Raw genomic sequence first — 17,126 nt, forward strand, 5'->3', positions numbered from 1 at the left:
TCCAAGTATCTCCTAGCCCGGCGTACAATTGTACATATACATAAAACAGAGGACAGAGACAAGAACGAGGAGGATCAGCTAGTGATTCTACCGATGCTATCGTAGCAGTAAAGTAAGCTAAGGTACAGGTAGTTGTGGTGTTGGTATAAAGGTATCAACATATCATACAAGGGCAATTCGCCCCCACGGCCCGGTCTTCTTCGCCATACTGGCGCATTGAAACGCCGCATCTCTTTTTTCAACTCGCTCTCTCTAGTTTTAACAACGCCCTCCGCTGCGCAGCATTCCCAGACCGCACAAATGCTTCATTCATGCAACAGTATATGTACAACGCTCAAACTGGCAGATTCTATTTTTTTCCTCCTTCCATTAATGGAAAAAGTATCGGCTCTCCCGCAACCGTCTGACATCAAAGTCTCCCTTCTCGGGTACCTCGGGGAACGTGAGAGGGATCCAGACTTGTAATTTCTTCTTCGATTTGGTCTTCTTCTTGTTTCCTTGCTCGGGGCCTTGGGACGTTTTACTGGACTCGGAAGCCGTCATGCCAGGCTCAACATCTTCAACGGGAGCGTCAGCGCTCTCGCCTGCTTCCTCCATATCGGCCTCATCATCGGGCGCGTCAACGGCAATAGCTTCGTCATCTTCTACTCGTGCAGGGTTCAGAGGCATTTCACCAAGCGTAGCGCCTGCAAACTGTGTTGCAGGTGCAAAGCAAGTTGTATCGGTCTCGGAGGCCAGAATACTAGCAGGAGTCACCATAGCCTGGCCTTGAGCTCTCTCTGCTGCATCTTCGCTTTGCATCAGTCGTGCGCGTTCTGCCTCACGGGCCAGTTCACTTGGCATCGACTCTACTTTTGCCTTCTTCGCCTTCGTCTTCGCCTCCATTCGATACTGTTCGATGCGTTGTCCGACCGCGCTGTCGGCATCTACGGTAGCCAGGTACATGTGTCCCCTGTATCTCGTATTGAACTCTTCACGCAGACGTCCAATAATGTCCTCGCTGTGCATAGCTACAAACGCGTCACGCAAGACCTCGCTCATTCGGTTGACGTCGCAGGCATGTGTCCAGAAAGAGTCATGAATACTTGCAAATGTCATGCCATTCTCTGTGCACTTCAACGCACTGAGCAGCATATGTGTCGCGTCCAGTGAGTGGATGAAGTTGGGGGGAAATGCCTGAAGTTGTTTGCGTCGGCTCACAGGATCCCAGACCTGAGGGTCTCGGATCGAAATGTCCTGCATAGAGGTGGAAACAATCTTGGACTTGGAAGCTCGGTAGGGCTGTACCACGGGGAGTCGTAGTGGAGTGGTCCACACTACCGTGGTCTTGAACAACGGCTTCGAGGCGGCATATCTTTCCTTTCTGTCGACTCTTCTGGCGATGGCAACAGCTTCCTCGTCCTCGAAATCATCAGTGTTCTTGCTCCTCGACTTTTTCGCCCTTTTCAACATTTTCTTCTCGTCTTTCAGCTCCTCGACCTGTTCTGGAGTAAGGCATGTAGCTACTCGATCAGCGCACTGTCCAAGCCAATCCTGGATTTTTTGTGCTCCAGTGAACATTTGTCCCAAAGATTCGAAGATTTTCTGTGTGACGTAGTGCGACATTAACCCAAGGTTAACGGGATCATCATGTCTGGACTCCGTAAATATAGCTTCCAGCTGTCTTCTAACCTGCACACGCGCACCCCAGAATGTGACACCATACACATTGGTCATCACTGGCTGCTTGACGCACTTTCGAGTGATGCGCCCGTCCAGCTTTTGCGCGACGGGATTGCCGTCCTGCGCATCTTTTGCTATTTTAGCTTTCACAGCTTCGGCTACGGCAGTGTAGACATCTGCTGGACGATCGCTGGGCTCGAGGTTGACTTGTGCTGCGCCAGCTTTATCACCTCCAAGTGCAGCGTAATGCTGAAGGCCGTTGCATGTGCCGTCTTGCTGCACTGGAAGATGCGAGATGTATTTAGTAGGGTCGGGCGAGTCTAGCGCCGCTACCAGCTCGAAACAAGCCGCCAAAGTCTGCCAAGCATCCTCTGCCTGCAACCACCACCGTCGTCCGCTCAGTGGGTTCTTCGCAGAATCGTAGATATCATCCAAGTGCTGCATCGTGAATTCAATACGTTCCTCCATACTCGCTTTGTCGTACCCGGCTACCGTGGCCATGTGGATCTTGAGCCATCGCAAGCCACTTTCACCGAGCTCTTTGCCTTCCCCAAATACGAGAAGTCCTCTAACATTGTCGGCGCCCATGTGGTTGAGATAAGGGGGAATTGGATACGCTCGCCCCCTGAAGTCCATGTTATGAGGGAAGTAGAGTGTCTCGTTGAGCATAGTCCGAGCGATTTCGAGCTGGAAGTTCTGGAAGCAACGCTTCGAGTGGTTTCCAGAGCGGCTGTTGGCAATATCACGACACTTTTGTTGCCACTGCAATCGTTGTACCGGGTCTGCGGATGAGTCTGGCTCAGGAGGCACGGGCAGCTCAGGATTGAGCGGTGCGAAGTTAGCGATTTCTTCTCCAGAATTCCAGGCTTCTAGCTGGACATTGAAAACGCCCCGATGTATCTTCCAGGGCACCTTGCTGAGCGCCGTCAAGCCTTTGTATAGTGTACTGAGATCCTGCTTCTCGTCCGCTGCCATGAAATAATCCTTACCAGATTTGTCCCCTGCTGCTAGACGCAGGATTGGATTAGAGTAATGCAGATATCCACCTTTTGCCCATCCCGTCCATGGTAGGGGCGGTACCACCATGGGCATCCGCTTTGCCAGCAGACTTCCCACTGGCTCGCTCTTGATCTTCTGTATCAGTGCAGGATTTGGCATGAAAACTCCGACCCTTTTGCCGTGATAGTACTTCATGCGATGCATGAAAGCTGGCTGCATTTGAGTGACTTGTTCCTTGGTCCGTGGATGCTCTCGTGTTACTGGCAATTGAGCAGTCTCCATGAGCTTAGAAACCAGCATAGCCCCCAATTTCACTTTCACCGAAACCGGCCATTCCACCTGGGCCAGTGCTGCTTGTATTTCTTTTTTTCTTTTCGACTTCCCAGGCCTCGATTTCTCTATGCCCTTCTCGAGTGCTCGGATCGCTCGTCTGCGGAGGTTTGCTGTGCTATGAGGTTTTTTACTTGCAGACTTGCCGCCTTTGCCAGCAACAGTAGCGAGCCATTCGGACTCAAGTGCTTTAGAGAGATTGATTGCAAGAGTACCTAGTTTGGTTTCACTCTCGAACTGCTCCGTGATGGTGTTTTTGTCACCTGCCATTCTTGTCATAACATGGAGAATGGTGTTCGCAGCGACCTTCTTGACCGGAAGCAGTTCCAGATATGGTCCATATACGAGACAATCATCGCCCTTATCGCGAATATAAGCTTTTTTCACCTCTTCCAGTTCCTCCTCGAGCAGCGGAAGCAACTTTGAATACCATTGCCACATTAGCCCAGCTATTGGCTTGCTTTGCATGGATGTGTGGATGCCTATCTTGCGAAGGTCCTCGTCCGCCTTCTGCCACCTTGCAACAGCTATGTCCACTGCAGTGTCTTCCATTCTGCGTTGCAGGGCATACGCCTGCTCTCGTCGTGATGCTGCAGGAGCATCCGCGGGTAGAGTCTCGGCTTGAGTAAACACACCCATCGCCCGTTTGATGCCCTCCAAGCCAGTGCCCTTCTGCTCAGTCGCGCGCACTTCGGGCACCGTCGAAAGATCAATGGTATCATCTCTCAAGTGCGCTTGTCCAGACCCGCTCGGATCAGCGGATGGTGTATCTACTGTCTCTTCCTGTTGCACAGACTCGTCTTCGTAAAATTCCTGGGTTGCGCGTCCAAGTACCGCAAACTCGTTGTCGTCGTAATCTTCCGATAACAGCACATCTTCCAGCACATCGTCGCCTAGCTGCTGGGAAAGATCGGCATATCGCCGTATCGAACGATCCCGTCTCGAACCTGCTAGTCCTCTGATTGAGGCGCGCATCATGGTCACGAGCATGCTCGAATCGGGCTGCACCCCCTTGTTGCGCACCTCGACCTCGAACCACCTTTGCATCTCCTTGAGCACTACAGCCGTCTGCGGCGAATCTCGACCGTGTAGCATGAGATCCAACAGCAATTTGTGTAGATACAAGGAGTGTGCATGCATAGCTTCTTCTGAATGAGGACCGCATTCCCGCACTAGGCGTTGCACAACAGATGCAGCACGGTCCCACCGCCCAACGGACATACTGGTGTGCAGGTGGGCCAGGAGATCTCTTGCCGATGCTCGGAGAATATTTCCACTTCTCGTGAGAATCTTGTCGGGGGTTTGAGAGGCAGCGGAGAGAATGATGGGATCAGGAGCACCGCCAAGTCCAAACGGCCCTGCTGCCGGCTTCCCATAGCTGGAGAAGTCAAAGGGAATATAGTCATCGGCAGCGGGGCCACCTAGCGCTGAGTTCAAGGTCGAAGCCGACGGGGCTGTGTGCGCGTCGGCTGCCGTGGCGAGACATCGAAGTTGCGGTCGAAGTGGCGAAGGTGCTCTGCTGCGAGTCTCGTGTCGCGGCCGCGGCAGCAAAGATGTGTGTGTGTCGACTCTCGTGTTACTGCCACGTGCTATTGTCGCTGCTCGGGTGGCGGTCCATCGTAGTTGGGCGGGCGCCAGCCATGGGAGAGTGAGCTGGGCAAAGGAGGCGGCGGCGAGGAGTCGAGTCGTGTGCCGATGATGCTGTCGTCGTGCTGCGGATCGTGCGAGCATCTTCGAGATGGAGATTCGTCCTGCATCCGTCGATGGAGTGCTGTCTCGCGGCGAGCCCCAGATGCAGGTGGAAAGAGATGATCCGGGATGGATGATTGAACGATGGGAAGCGCGCGAGACTCGAGTAGGAGAATAATCTTTTGATGTCTGCACGCCCTGGTCGAGCCGAGAGGTGACGGGACGGGACGGCGCGGGACGTGACGGGACGGATAGCGTCAGTTTCTCCGTGCTTGCGGAGTGCGAGTCGCGACGTTCACACATCCATAAGGACATGAGTAAGGAGGTACATGTAGGACTCGAGACCTTCCACTACATGTACCTGTCGATTTGAGTCTAATATATTTCACAGACGACTACGGCGTTTCTACCTACATGTTCCTACTGTGGCTTCATGCCCAATTCTAATCGTATGCTTACCCTGACATGGGTCACTCGATCAATGCCGCCTCCTCCAACAACACTACCTACATACTCGCCTGCTCCTTCCCACTCTTCTCTCTCCCTCGACCTGCATCAACATATCTCCTCATAAAGGCCACAATCCTCTCTACCTCCCTCTCCCCTTTCGGAATATCATGCCCTCCCTCAAACCTCAAAACCTCTTCTCGCTTACAAACCCTCATGAGCGCCTCACCCCTCTCACTATCCACCAACGGATCCTGATTCCCCATGACATGCAAGACAGGCGTTTCAATCCCATACGGTTCATAAACATCATCATACACCTCAAACCTCGCTCGAAACCCCGCAAAAACCACTCCAGCCTTGACCTCCGTACTTCCATCATCACTACCATCATCATCCACCCCCAATTTCCTCCTCAAAACATGCCCTCTCTGCGAATTCTGCAACAAAGCCACCACCATCCCCGCCAAACACCCTCCTTGACTAAACCCCCAAACCGCATCCACAGGCCCCCCATGCTCTCTTAACCACCTACCCAAATACTCAAACGTCTCCTCTAACCCCTCAAACCTTCCCTGACGTTTCGTTTTCCACTCAGGGTCTCGCGCAAACCACCACGCACGATGCCCGATTTCCGCACTACGCGGACTCAGACCCTGCACGAGTTCGTGCCAGACTTGATTTGCGGGCTTTGACATGTCCATTGCGGAGGTAGGGGAGGAGGAGCTGAGGTCGACTTTGTGTGGTCCGTCAGGGAAGAGAAACTCATAATCGGATGAGAGAGCTGATGTGAGGCGGCGGAGCTGGTGTGCGTGGACTTGGGAGTTGGAGGTGTAGCCGTGGAGACAGAGGACTCGAAGTTTGGAGGATGTTCTTGCTGCTGCTGCTGTCATGGTTGGCAGAATTTCTTGAGACCTTAGCAATCGAGATGTTGAAATAGTAAGTGTCTTCTGTATTCTAAATGCGTGGATGTTTTTCGAATTGCAAAGGGTAAATGGGTGGCAATGGAGTGAAGTGCAATGCCGAGGTGGGCGACGGAGATATCTCGGGAGAATTCGGGTCAAGAGTCTACAGTATTTATACAGAACTTTCGCTACTACTATGAAGCACTGGTTGATGCCTCCGCTTTCTCGCTGTCATCTACAGCTGGCACGCCCCCAGCGGCCGCATTATCCCCTTCGCCATCCGTCTCTTTCTCCCCAGCCTCGGCTGGTGCGACTTGCTTCGTTTGTCGGTTGACACTCTCCGGGAACACCTCTTTCATGAGCTCCGGCAAGAACCGCTCTAGATTTACTTCCGTCTCCTGCCACAGCTTTCGTTGCAGCTCACTACGCTCATCATCGCCCTCGGCTGGTGGCGGAACCATATAGCCTCCGCTGCCCATGACAAGCAGAATGTTTTTCAACGACTCAGGTACAGCCTCCTCCAGTATTCCACCATCTCTCTGCCCGCTACCCATCAGACGTTCCATGACCTCGAGTATACCAGACCAGAGTTCTCCCACACCAGGCCATTCAGAAAGCAACACCAAGTAATGTAAGAAAATCTTACATAGCAGCTGTGCGGCTTGTACTCTCGTCTCGCCCATGCCGACAGGGTCGGTCTGATAGACTTCAGGCTTAAGTAGCTGTTGGATGAGCGGAAAGAGCACCTCGGAGAAGATGTTGGTCCATTCCGTGTGATCTGGCGATGCGAGCTCTGGCGACAGCAAACAACGTTGTAGACTCGACAGTGAGAGTTGACGGATCTCGCGGCATGGGTTGGTGGATTGTGTTGCCAAGCAGCGGAAGACGGGCGACCAATACGCCTTCCAGGCCTCCTCTGTTTCGAGTTGGCTCTGTTTGATGAGGTGAGGTACTCGTCCTGCGAGGTGAGAGACGAGTGTAATGGCACGATTGCCACGAACCACAACTTCGAGCTTCTTCACTTTCTTCTTCTCAGGAGTGCCTTCATCCTCTGTACTGTCTGTCTTACGAGGAGGTTGCTTCTGTCCTTTACGACCAGATTGTGGGTACTTCTCTCCCCGAGCGGCTTGCTCGGCTCGTGCGCCAATGCTGCCACTGGTGGCAAACGCATTGAGTAATGCTACACAGGCTTCATAATTGTCTGGCGTGATGGCAGCATTGGGCCCGTCTACGACACTTTCAACGATTTGGAAGACCAATCCTGCTGCCTCTACTTCATGATGGAGATTGTGAACGATGTTCCAAAAGTCTGGACTGGCTGCCATCTCGTTTCGTAGTTCTGTTTGGGGCCCGGAAATACAGCCGTATATGCCCTTCAATATCGGCAGAGCACATTGCTTCAGTAAGTGCTGGGGGAAAGAAGAGATTGCATGGAGCACCACTGGCGCGCGGATGTAGCCATGATCGTTGCTGGCTCGGAGCAGACTGAGCAGATAGAACACCGTTCGGCTCAGCGCAACAGGGTGCAGTCGATCCGCATCTCGCGTAACACTCGTGAGGGCTTCGGCGACATCAGGTCCCAGAGTTGTGATAGTCTCTTCGTCTCGCAAGGCCAATATCGTTGCAAGCTCCAAGACATAGACAACGGCAGGATTGTACATTGGAGGTTCATCACGAACTTTGCTTCCCGTGCCTCGCAATGGAGTGGGGGCAGGTAGCTCAGGCTTTACAGCGATGACTCTTGGTGAATCCTGCTCTGGCAAATGCGACAGAAGGGACATAGTCAAGCTCTTCAAGGTACTGACCGGCAGCTCACTGACGTTGCCGAGTATCTCCTCGAAACGACAGGCATTGATACAGTCCACAGAGGTCAGCGTCGCTTCGATTTCCTGATCATTTGGCTCCGGAGGCTCGTCATTCATGACACTGCTGACATAGCTCGTAAAGGCGCTGAACAGACCGACGTCATTTCTCTTGTCGTTACGCTCAATGACTTGCGCGGGCGATTGCAGCGGTATGGGCGGAAGATCTAAGTCTCGCGATATGCTCGTAAAGCTTGTCGGCACTAACGAGTTCACAAAGAGATTGACGATGATTCGTACAATCTGTGTCCAGCCATCTCGAATAGCACCCTCGTGTCCATTGATGATGCGGAACAGGACAATCGTCGCGAGCTCAGCTTTGTTATCTCGGCCAAAGTCTACTGCAAACTTGCTGACCATGATGCTCTTCCCACTGGCTTGCACTTCGGTATTCAGACTCGTGCTTGGCGGTGTTTCAGTTGCAAGAGTGCTGATTTTGGCCAGACTGAGGATGATATAGTCCAGGCATTCGGAAACGCCATATCTCGCTGCAATTTGTGCACATTGGTTGTATCCTGCGATCACTCTCTGAAAGACAGCATCCTCAGTAGCCGAAACAAAAACGTAGTTGAGTGTCGCGATGATAGGTTTCCATGTGGCTGCGAACATGTCTGCATCGTAGATATTCGTCTCGCAGATGACCAAGTTCTCGGCAGTGTTGACCTTCATCAACAACTCTTTCCAGGCATGTTCGAATGCGTGCTTATTATCGTGCTCCTCTGGCAGTACAATTTCACGAGCCTTGATCGCTTCGTAGATCTCTTGCAGGAACTCTTCGTCAAAGTTCTTGCCTCCGTTAACGCCACGGAGGTTTTTCTGGAAGTCTTCAAATTTCATCCGATTGGCTGACTTCACATTCGGGTTGTACTGGTCTGTGTTCAACATGATGATGGCATAGGTCAAGACGAAGGCAGAGTCGACGTCAATAATCTGTTCGGGGCGAACAGCTCTCATATATTTCTCACAGAAAACGGTCACAATTCTTTCAATGAGTGCGGATTCGCCCGGAAGACGGAAAGAATTGAGCAGTTGGCGAAGTGCTTCGTCAACTCGGAGGTCGCCAAAGTCGAACAGGTCCATGAAAGCGTCGAGAATAGCTTCGTTCGACTTCTTCGAGATGAATTCTCCCAGGACTTTCTTGTCAATACGCGTGGTGCCTTTCAAGAAACTGGTCACAGAGTGGGGATCATTCGGATCTGCAATGATGCCCTGCGCGGCTAGGAAAGCAATGCCGCCTTTGGGGCTCTCGTTGAACTTGGTAGCACCGCGGATGATAACCTTCTTCTTTCGCCGTTGTTCACGTAGCTTCTCCACTTCGGGCAGACCAGTCGTGACGGGCTCGTCGCTTATTCGTTCGGCTATAAATTGAACAAAGCCAAGGAGAGAGTCAAGGCACAATGGCGGCACGTTCGTGGTACTCCATGTTGCAGAATCTGGGAACGCGTTCCTTGACAGGAGGCCGACCATATCGGTGCATAGATCACTCCGATCCGTCTCACAGTCATAGTTGACGAAAAGCTCGGTCATGAAGCTCGGCATACGCACAAGTCCGCCCACGCTCTCTACCATTGCTTCTCGCGCATCTGGCTTCCTCGATCCACCCTCCATGCCTAACTTTTGTCGATCTCGAACGGGGACAGGGGTTGATCGACCACTCGCTGGAGGACCATTGGAACCTGGTGTTGAAGGCTGCGGTCGTGCTAATGTCGGTGCTTGTGGCACCCCTTGGTACAGCGACGGGTCGACGTTGGGCTCGTCTGGTATTGGCACTCGAGGATGTAAGCAAGCCACGACATAGCTCAAGAACAGCTCTTGCTGCAATTTGAGCACACTTCGGCATGTCGCAAGAAGCGTTCCGGCGACTCGCAACGATTCATGTAAAATAGCAATATTTTCACTCCTTACCAGCTGGAAAAGGTTCCTGCACAGCGTGTCTTTTGCCAGGTTGGCCAGAGAAGGGTGATTTGCGATGCTCGGACCAGCGACCTCCAAAGCCACGTTGACTATTCTCAATGCCATCACTCGTAACGTGTCAGTCCGTTGTCGGTCATGAGGGTCCAGCAGATCGGCCAATACTCTGAACAGCTCTCGTATGCTCGGAAGTCCATATGGCTTCACGTCCACGTCTTCCTCGTCTTCTTCGCCACTCCTCGAGCTAAGATCCATCTGACTGGCGTTCATGTCTGTACTAGGTCTGGCTTCTGTATTCGTCGCTGGCACATCAAGAGTCAAGCTTGACCGCATTTGCTTCATGTTATCTGGCCCCATGTCTCCATTCGAGTCAATCTTCGCAGCTTCCATCTCCTCTGAGCCCAGTTCCTGCTCCATGTCGCCCACCTCGTCTCCCTCGAATTCGGCTTCCAGCGTTTTTAACCTGCCGAAGATAGTCTGGCACATTGTGACCATGCTGATTTCGGCACTTCTCCTCAGCACTTCTGACATTCTCAAGTGACAGCATATCGAGAGAGCACACTCCATCATCTCGCACACTGACTGATCCCCCAGCACATTTCCTGAAGCCCCGCATATCATATCCTCCATAAGTTTTAGGATGCGCAGGAAAACGACCTCATCTGACGGAGAATTGTCGCCCTCGAACCTGCAATGGGTGACAGAACTCGCCAGCAACTGCATCCCATGCGCAAACTTAGGGCACTCCTCGTGGACGACTCTGTACGCCAGCATCTTGGTGATGGCAATCAAAGCCAAGCTCGTGATTGGCGCTGTGGTACTGCTCGACCGGATGACCTGCAGGAAAGGGTGGAGCAAATCGGGAGTAGGTATCGTCTGAATGTCCTTGACGCCCTTCAATTCGGAGCGCAGCTTCGCGAAAGCACTCATCAGCGGATTGTCCTGCATGGACTGGCCTTTCTTGCCTCGCAGACCCCATCGTGACGCCTCCTCACTGGCACGAGTGCCGCTCGCGCTGTTGTAATCGCTGAAGTATGGTTCTATGAGGTCGATCTTGCTGCTGGCCCTCGTTCGTTCTCGTTCGCGATTCGATCGCTGCGAGGAGAGGTCGGAGGATGTGGTTCGCGTGTGGCTGGAAGGCGAGGATCCGAGGATGGAGGAGATGCTCGAGTGGGCCCAGCGAGCATGCTTTCGCATAGCAGAAGTCACGGTGATGCACTCGGTCACCACCAGCGACACTGGGTCGATGGCTACTGGTATGGATGCCATACCGGGTCCACGAGGGGGGGAATGTGGATGTGGATGTTCTTATACGGCCATGTATATTTCAGCGCAGGCCGATGGTTTGGAAATGGCAGGAGAAGGGAAGTAGAAGTGGAAGTGGGAAAGTGGTGTGGTATGGTATGCGGTCGGTATGCGATGTTGATCTTGTGGTCTAGCTGTTCAATACCTACAGCACGGACAAGACCCTTGTAGAAGCGCCATGGAGGATCGACCGTACCAAACCCAAAACGCCAAGCCGGGCCATTCGACACGCGACAGTGGCGACACCACCTCCCGTCGCCTCTGGTTCCTGTAAGCTCCCCGCCAACATTGCAATTCACTCAACCTCTGCCTCTAGCAGGCTAATTCAGGGGCAGTACCATATCCTTTAACCCCTTGGAACTTCCACTCACCTAAGGCATCCCTCCCTATCAAGACATGCAAATTCGATCTAAAGAGTCTACGGACGAGGGTCTATACCGAAGGCATATCCTTACACCAACCAAAAAAAGCTGCTCCACTTGATCGAATGGCTAGTGAGTAATTGATGTCGACATATACAGCGTTGGAATCGTTTAATCTTCGTGAATTGCTATCTACCTATTTACTCGAGTATAGAGCTCTACCAATAGTTGAAGCCTAGTCATTCGTACCTAGAAGAGAAGTAAAGCGAATATATACCTAGGTAGGTAGATACATACAGTAGTCCAGCAGGTTTCTGTCTAGCAAAAGCACCACAGGAAAAGAAATTAGATTATAACAAAGAGACTCGCTACCACTAGATAGCTGTTCTGTACAGGCGAAGGCGACAATGTTTTGCATCTCCTGGATCGGCGATTTCATCGCAGCCGCTTTGATAATACAGCCGGCCAAATGATGTGTTGCTGCATGTCTATCGGTCTTTTCCTTTTTCTTTGTTTTTTAAAAAAGAATTACTTTGAAATCTCATCGATACAGGCCATTCCACCACCTATCATGTTATAAATTCCAAGCAGCAAGGGAGGAAATACCGTTTGTATACGGCCACAAAAATGCCACTGATTTGGTATCCGTATTGGCACAACACGTCCTCGGCGAGGATGCCCAATACGAGAGCCCCAAGAAGAAAAAAGGAAATAGGTACGTGGTCCAGCCACTGCACATCTTGCGACGATGCCGGGCGAAGCCCAGCAAGGACGATAATTGCCATCCGCTCGTCCTCCTGCTTATACGGGTAGCCTCTCCTTGGTAGTGCTGAGACTGCTGTTTGGTTTGGAGCACCCCCGATCCGAGAACGCTTATACTACTGGTATGCTTGGTATAGCCTGCCCACTCGACAAGAAACGCTAGGTAGGCGTATTAGCGAAGGAAGACACGTTTGAGGCCTGCAGAGTAGTGCTTAACTTACATCGCTTTTGCCGTCCCTGCTAGGTAGCAGCCCGGAGGAGGATTGGAGTTGTTCATGGCAGCACATTCCGCTCCAATAGGAGAGCATTGCAATATCAATGTTGAAGTCTCCCGAGAGCGCGACAATCCTCCTATGAACAAAAGTGGTCGAAGAGATGATCTTGCATATCAGCTAGAAACCACAGTAAAGGCCCGTCATAGCTAGGTAGGCAGAGAAAGGTAGTTTGTCGTAATTTGTTCGCGTTGGAGGATGATATCTTTCGTAGCAGCTAGAAGAGAAAAATGTATGTCAATTACATGTCTCTGAACCTGGAAGGTAATTATATCATACTGAGAGACTTACCCAACGTCGCTAGCCTGTTTGTGTAGCTACGCTGATCCCTAGTAGATATAGTTTGCAGGTATATGACAAGTGATGCTGCTGATGGCATGGTGTATCAAGAGGTATAGTCGTTGAAAGGGCGTAGGTCGACGTGTATATTGTGCTCGGGTCAAAATGAGCACATAATGTACTGTGTCCTCTGCCACTACCCAAAGTGAAAGGTAGTCTTCATGCCACTGATGGGGTTCATGTCGGCTGTAGATGATCCGGTCATATCGTGTGTAGCCACACGGGATCTGCCCCATCGAGCCCAGTGTACTTGTGTCGGTGCACCCCTAAATTGAGTACGGGTGCTAGGTGCCTCCCAACACACCATTCCCTCAGGCATAGTGCCTTGTACTACCATCTTCTCATACCACTCTGTTGCTGGTGTCTCTGGCATCTTCAACTGGTTCTTGAATTGAACGGTGGCAGCTTGTGTTGGACGAGGGGCTCACAGGGCTTTATCTTCTGCTTCGATATGCGCCACAAGGTTCCTGAGGCACTATGCGATCGGGTATGCTCGTGCGGATGGTGCAGGTAGGTATATGAGAAGGTTGCGTGATTCTATAATGACGCATTGCGTCTTTCAGAAGAGATTAGAAGTATAAGGTGTTGTATAAAGTAAATTCGTAAGAACAGTTCAGACAATTTTCGACCGGCGAGCTTGGTAGTGGAGACATCGCATGGTTGAGAGGATTGGAACTCTAGATGGGTTCGGATTATAGACCATGATATAAATACCTAGGTAAAAGTCCAGCAATCATAAGAGTTTGCTTGAGCCGTCCATTCGTATTGTTCTGATTCATTCGAAACGTTTGTTAGGCAGGATAAATGGAAGGCGTTTTTAGTTCCACAATCAGAAGGAACATTCTTTCCGTCCCGGTAAACTACGGCGGGGAGGATCCGGCGCGAGGAAGCGTTGTCAGTAAGGACGCTTGATATCTCTCTTCTGCTGGTTGGAAAAGCGTTATGGGCCCCTATAGAATCAGATAGTGCTGGGCTGTGCATTGCGTGCCTCGAGTGCCATATTTTGCGTCTCCGGACTCTATACCATGGCAAGTCTCAAGCATCTGCATGCATGGAATCATTATTGCGGTCTCCCTGAACATCGCATATTCATTCGCCTTGGGCTAGTAGACACTTGATCGCTGGAGATACGTCGTATTCGGAGGAGAGAGGGATAAAGCATGTCCCATCTAGTGCAACAACAAGCCTTTGAGCCTGCCATCCGCTTCCACGAGAAGCTGAAGTTCCTTCAAGAAGAAAGGTTCTGCCCCCATCGCCGCTTCTAGCATTTTGACGTTCTCTTGCAACTTTGCTCTCAATACCTCCATGCCCTCGAGATCCACGATCTTGATCCAGCACATGCATAACCCCTTGAGGATCTCGCCTCGGTAGTTTGCCATTCTCGGCCACGCGTTTCGCATGATAGCGCGCAGAGCGTTCGTGGCGCTAATTAGCATTGCAACAGTAGCTGATCCGGTGGGATTGGAAAGTGCTTCGCTGAGTATGGGGATGATGAATTTCAAATGCTTGACGCAATCAATCTTGAGTTCGTGAAGGTACATGGCGAGGTGATCGAATAGGACTGTGGTAAGGGCTGGGTGGGTGGAACCACAGTGTGAGTACCCATAAATGATACCTTTGCGAATGACGGTGTCAAGGAACTTGATCCGAAGACGGTCGGGTTGGGTGAGTGGGGTTTGCATGGTTATAGCAGTATCGCTTTCTACGACTGGAAAACGCTTCCGGCTCAGACTGAGCAAAGCTGGGTAGACTGATGAGAGGAGTGGGACGGATTCTTCCTCTTCAGTGATGGTCGGTAGGTATGTTAAGCATGGCGTAAGAGCTTGCTCAAACACCTCGCCTAGGCCGGTTCTTTCAAGGAGAGAAGGAGGTGTGGCCTCGAGAAGTGCAGATATGAAGTCGGCGCCAATGGTTTTATACTTGGCTTCCCAGTCGTCCACTAGTGTCAGGAGTGGGGGAATCACCAAGGGCCAGACTCCAGCTACACTTTCTTCGTCCAAGCTGTGCACCACCCATTTTAAGATGTCTAATGAATATGCATCCTTTGCACATTTCCAAGGCTTGGTGACACTATCGTCCGTAGAGCTGATTGTGGGCTTTGCAGGTAATCGCTCAGTCGTGACTCGGCGACCCTGTTCAGTGACCGTTGCTGGACTGGCCTTGATGAAAAGAGGACGAACGGTAAGCTTCAAGAAATGCCGAATCAGGTCAGAAGTGAGCTCACCCTTTGCTTGGTGGTTCTTCACCTCTTCAATCACTTGTTCTAAGTCCGTGGAGCCAGGATTTCGAAGCTGCCACGCCATGATCACATCGAGAGCATCCTTCATCCATGGTCCAGGCTTGGTGCCAATGGCTTTGGCGAGTTGTTTGCCGTCCATAAGAGTCTTGAAAGTACATGCTTCTGTGACATCGAGCTCGCGCAGATGTTGCACGAAGGTCGCATATCTTCGCTCGATGGCTGCAGTCTTGTCAGCTGAAGTACTCCATAGCAGCAGAATGGACATTACGCTTACCTTCAACCTGGTCTGGGGTGTTTGCGACTTCAACTAGCAAGGAGTATAGAACTTGGCTCCGCCAAGTTGTGCCCCATCTTCGGATTGCCATTCCCAGAACATCGCGCGCGGCAGGATCATCACCTTCGATCATTTTGTCCGGTCTACGCTTCTTCTGATAGAGCTCGTCTACCAGGTTTGAGATCTCTGACTGATTCTTGACAGAAGCGTTGATCACGTCGCATATCTTGTTAGTCGCTTTGATGCCTTCTTTAGCTACTTGCACTGATATCGGAGGCGGTGCCTTCTTCCCAGGTGCAGATGGTTCCGGAAGAGGAGCATCTCGATACGGCACAAGGGCGGCAAGTTGCCACGCCATCACTTCTTCTTCACGATGCCCATCATCTTGGCTACGCGCAAGCTCGCTCTGCAAGACGTCGCCGTTTGCAATGATATCTTGTAGAGTATCGATAAGCACTTTCCATTCCTCACACTGTGGTCTGTAGTGGTCGCTTTCAGCCTTGGCCGGATCCGAATAGATGGTCTCGTACAGGTCGAGGGAGAAGATTAGTCGCAAAGCCTCGTGAGGATCTGGTCCTTGAAGTGCCTTTTCCAGCTCTGTGCCAACGCGCTCACGACTGATCTTGACACGGAGTGCGTCCTTGATCTCTGCGTTGCTCATCGCTTCTAGCGCGCTCGACTCGATGGTATATCCAAGTCTGCTAGCGAAGCGAATCAGTCGCAGAACACGGAGTGGATCATCCTTGAAGGTCTGATATGGCGCAAGAGGCGTCCGGATGATCTTTGCTCTCATGTCGTCGTGTCCTTTTCCTGTGAAGTCTTCGATGATGTCCTCGTTGAGATTATAGAACATGGCATTCACAGTCGCATCGCGCCGCTCGGCATCTTCTTCTGGCGTCCCGAACTCGATTTGCGGGATGCGTCCCTCCTCGTCCGAGTAGGTTTCCTTCCGAAGATTGACGAGGTCGATGTCCAGGCCAAGAATCTGCATGGTGGTGGTCTCGAGATGTTTGGACTTTTCGGGATTGGCTTCGATCTTGTGCAGCCCTCCAACTGACTTGGACCTGTCGGTCTTGCCAGCTTTCTGATTTTGCTTGTCGCTGGAAGCAATTGATTCTAGACCATACTTCGCAAGGTTACCAGGAATTTCCAGATATTCTTTGAGTCGAAGACCGAACTGATAACCAGTCATCTTATTGATGGCGACATCAATGTCGTGACTCTTTTTGCCTAGCAACTTGTCGCGCACCCATCCTCCAGTGAAGCGCAGCACGATAGGCTGCTTCGCTAACACGTCTGGGACTGTGACTTGGCTGATGGCATCTGCATCGTCTGGAGGTGCCGGAGTCTCGTCAATGTATCTCGCCACGTCGAGGAGAAGAGTCTTCAGAGTGAGCTCGATTGGTTCCCATGCGATGTTCTTGGAAGATGAGTTGGCAACATCATCATCAATCTCTTCCACCACCAGAGGCGACATGGTGGAGAGCAGTCGACGTTTGGGTGAGAGTGGACCACTGCTGTCCAGCCTCCTTCGCTTAGAGCCTTCAGGTGTCGTTGCGATTGACAGAGCCGGAGACATGCACGATATGACTTGGCATTGGCGGGTGGTGAGTGTGCGAAGCGGTAGATCAAGCCGTGATCGTGCCAAATGCGTTGTCCGTCGTGCGAGTGGAAGCATTCACTTGGCCGGCCAGAGGGTGCAGAAGTGAAGTGAAGTGACCAACGCCAATTCGGACGCGTGAGGTCGTTAGTGGCGGTATGGCTCTAT

The 17,126-nt window shown here is 51.7% G+C and overlaps 3 protein-coding genes across 3 annotated transcripts; all 3 read right to left on the reverse strand.

Annotated features, from left to right (window-relative positions):
- Positions 1–139: 139 nt before the first annotated feature.
- On the reverse strand, positions 140–4,809 carry SEPMUDRAFT_151582 (DNA/RNA polymerase). The gene has a single exon (XM_016906906.1). It carries the CDS (start codon positions 4,720–4,722, stop codon positions 370–372), a length of 4,353 nt encoding a protein of 1,450 aa, XP_016757751.1. The 5' UTR covers positions 4,723–4,809; the 3' UTR covers positions 140–369.
- Positions 4,810–5,021: 212 nt separating this feature from the next.
- SEPMUDRAFT_166282 (Sec7-domain-containing protein) lies at positions 5,022–11,074 on the reverse strand (the record flags this gene model as incomplete). Its single annotated transcript, XM_016908216.1, has 2 exons — positions 5,022–6,077; positions 6,347–11,074. The coding sequence occupies 2 exons, from the start codon at positions 11,072–11,074 to the stop codon at positions 5,187–5,189; spliced, it is 5,619 nt and encodes a 1,872-aa protein (XP_016757752.1). The 3' UTR covers positions 5,022–5,186.
- A 2,940-nt stretch (positions 11,075–14,014) lies between these two features.
- SEPMUDRAFT_51307 (poly A polymerase C-terminal region-like protein) lies at positions 14,015–16,835 on the reverse strand (the record flags this gene model as incomplete). The annotated part of the gene is made up of 2 exons (XM_016909186.1): positions 14,015–15,303; positions 15,359–16,835. 2 exons carry the CDS (start codon positions 16,833–16,835, stop codon positions 14,015–14,017), a joined length of 2,766 nt encoding a protein of 921 aa, XP_016757753.1.
- Positions 16,836–17,126: the final 291 nt, after the last annotated feature.

This window comes from Sphaerulina musiva (genome assembly GCF_000320565.1).
Source record: "Sphaerulina musiva SO2202 unplaced genomic scaffold SEPMUscaffold_10, whole genome shotgun sequence".
NCBI classification, from domain to species: Eukaryota; Fungi; Ascomycota; class Dothideomycetes; order Mycosphaerellales; family Mycosphaerellaceae; genus Sphaerulina; species Sphaerulina musiva.

Excerpts from the sequence above, each read along its gene's own strand:
- SEPMUDRAFT_151582 (XM_016906906.1), bottom strand. The coding sequence starts at position 4,722 with ATGCTCGCACGATCCGCAGCACGACGACAGCATCATCGGCACACGACT.